A 2,705-nucleotide genomic window follows, 5' to 3' on the forward strand; every position below is an offset into this window, starting at 1 on the left:
GACCCTGTAACACGATTCAACTTTGGTACACTTCGTTTTTTTATTCATTCTTACTGTCGGCGTTGCTGTAGCTGCTGTAGCTACTGCTGCATCCTTAAATATTTTCCCTTTAATTAAAATTTCAACAAGCCAGACTCCCCGGAACGGAGACTCTGATAGAGAATGGGTAGAAACGGATTGGAGGGGGAGCTCGCAGACATGCCCGCATAAATTAACTTTTGCGTAGGTGACTCTGTATGGGAATACGGAGCGTGGTAAGCTGGGCGTAAGTGCCTTATCTTAATGCTCCGCCATATCTGGGGCCTAATGCATATAATAGGCCAGACCCGCTATTTAAAGTCTAACAACCCTTTTTATATGCAAATTGTTGCGCCACACGTACACGCCCCAACGCCTACCGTCGCTCCCAGCCCCCCTTTTTTTTGTGCCTTTACTTACCCATCCATCCCCGGTTAACTTGACATTTTTTTAGATATTCCACACAGACCCGGTGAGTTTGGTCGTCTCTCTATCCTCTTTTTAATTTCCCTCATTTAAACATTTTGTGAAAAAGTCATATATATATATATGTATGTAGTCAGTCACACGTGTGTTGGTGAGTTCTTCCTTTGGTTAGGCGGTATGCGTGAATTACGTTTTCAACTTTTTACACGACTTCTGTGTGTGTGGCTGGGAAACGTTAAAATAATTTGCAATTTAAATAGTTTTAATTAACTTTCACTAATTTGCTGTCGCTCAACTTGCCCAACTTGGCAAACTAATTTTAAAGTGATTTATTATTTAAACAGCTTGATGATTGGCAGCACCGACCCTCGCCCCTCTTACCAAAAAAATAGACCAGAGTTTAGCCAATCTGCCAGCGGCCTAATTAGCAAAAGGTGTAAGGCTGCCTTTTTGTGTCTGCGGTGTGTCCTTTGACAAAGTGTAAATTGTGTTAAAATGCTAAAAGGATGCTCTGATTAGCTTACTCTTCATTGTCAATAATAAATTAAACAAACTAAGAAAGTTTTTTTTTCATGTGACTATCTGACACTCTTCGTAGAACCAGAAGCCCGTTGACAAACATCCTCCCTCTCCATAGGCACAGGTGCGATGATAGACACGAACCAGGTGCAATCCCAGCAAGAAAAATAAAAGTATTGTAAGGAACAAAGCTACGGAGAGAAACCCTTCTTTTCTTAGTTTTTTACGGTTTCTGAATTTAATTAAATACATATATTATTATTTATTATAGAGTCAGTAGTTAGTAACTCACCGACATAATAGCCTACAGGTATTCGAGGCCTCCATAATATTCGGAGGATCTTTGCTCATCACCCGACGAACGGCTTCACAGGCTTCATGGCTTACTTTTTGCTGATATTTTGCAAAGGTTTCTGACAAACACTTCTGTGTCCTTTCCACAATGGCCATTACAGAGTTATTGGAACGACAGCTCATATTGGAAGTGATACTTTTTATAGGAAAATATAAGCTTAATTGTAACAAATATTTTTGAGTTAGTTTCTCTTTTCAAATTTGAAATTAAAGTAAAGGGTATTGCTTAAAATGTATCTAGAAGCAAACACAGTCTGATGGTAAGTGAATTACGATTATGGATTCATTCTGAGACCATAACATCTTAAGCCATTCAATGTCTGAGCCAAATTAATAACATTATGCAAATTTTAAAACTGGCCATAAATCAGTGCACGGAATGCGGCATGAAATAAATGTGTGCCCAAAAGGCAAATAATGGCAGAGTCATTAGATAAATTTATATCGAATGCCAAACAAATGGAATCAAATTGAAAAAAAGGACAGACAGCCAAATGGCAACAACAATGATAACAACAACCACAAAGGAGATAAGAGAAAAATCAATAAAAGCGGCAAATTGAAACGGAAAATTTACAGTAATCAGCATAATATAGAAAACCGCCATTAAAATCATTATGTACCAAGTTTAATGCCTATTTATGGCTGATTTCAATTTAAGTAGCAACCCCCTCAGCTCCCAGTCATCCCAGCCATCCCTCCAGGACTCCGATCGGCAGGCTGTCAAATGGGAAAACAAATAGAGAGAATACGCACAAAAATACCAAAAACCTGCTGGCGTTAATTTCCAATAAAAAGCCGCTCGGCAAAAAGTAATTAACAACAAATTACGAAACCGTAGCAAACAACAGCAATGGTAGAGGAAGCGGTATCGGCATCAGCCATGGCCATGGCCGCAACCAACACACTTAGAGCTAATTAAATTTTACGCCGAGTCCCAACAAACCCATAACTGATTGTTGGCAATAACGACAACCACAGAGAGCCGAGAGCCACAACATCTGGCCGAGATGCGGAGGAGTCGGTTGTCTCCACTCGCTCCTAATGTCACAAAAAAATAATAATAAACGCATTAAATAATAAAAATGATCAAAAGTTTTGGCATTCATTTACCAGAAGCGAACTCAATGAAATCAAATAAATTAAGCCCCTGGCCGACCAGCAGCCAAACGCAATTTGAAACCAACCTAATTGATTTGCCAATAAAATTCAAAAAAAGCAGAAAGCAGCGACCGCAGAAAAGGACTCTCCACATGAAAGGCAACTCATAGCCTGTAATTTGTAACCGGCCAACTGCACGAGCCAAAGTAATTGACGCCACACACCCATACAGACATCTACATCCATATGGGAGTGTATTTCGAACCCATACATATGTACATTAATTA

The 2,705-nt window shown here is 39.4% G+C and overlaps 1 protein-coding gene across 1 annotated transcript; it reads right to left on the bottom strand.

The window, feature by feature from the left end:
- Positions 1-951: 951 nt before the first annotated feature.
- On the bottom strand, positions 952-1,567 carry LOC26515301. The gene is made up of 2 exons (XM_014910231.3): positions 1,256-1,567; positions 952-1,195 (listed from the first exon to the last, which is right to left on the bottom strand). The coding sequence occupies exons 1-2, from the start codon at positions 1,438-1,440 to the stop codon at positions 1,015-1,017; spliced, it is 366 nt and encodes a 121-aa protein (XP_014765717.1). The 5' UTR covers positions 1,441-1,567; the 3' UTR covers positions 952-1,014.
- Positions 1,568-2,705: the final 1,138 nt, after the last annotated feature.

This window comes from Drosophila ananassae, chromosome 2R (genome assembly GCF_017639315.1).
Source record: "Drosophila ananassae strain 14024-0371.13 chromosome 2R, ASM1763931v2, whole genome shotgun sequence".
Taxonomy (NCBI): domain Eukaryota; kingdom Metazoa; phylum Arthropoda; class Insecta; order Diptera; family Drosophilidae; genus Drosophila; species Drosophila ananassae.

What these genes read in the sequence shown, in the direction of transcription:
- LOC26515301 (XM_014910231.3), bottom strand. Translation starts at nt 1,440, where the DNA reads ATGAGCTGTCGTTCCAATAACTCTGTAATGGCCATTGTGGAAAGGACA. An exon ending in ACCTGTAGGCTATTATGTCG is followed by an intron (nt 1,196 to 1,255) that starts GTGAGTTACTAA and finishes AATTAAATTCAG; the next exon opens with AAACCGTAAAAAACTAAGAA.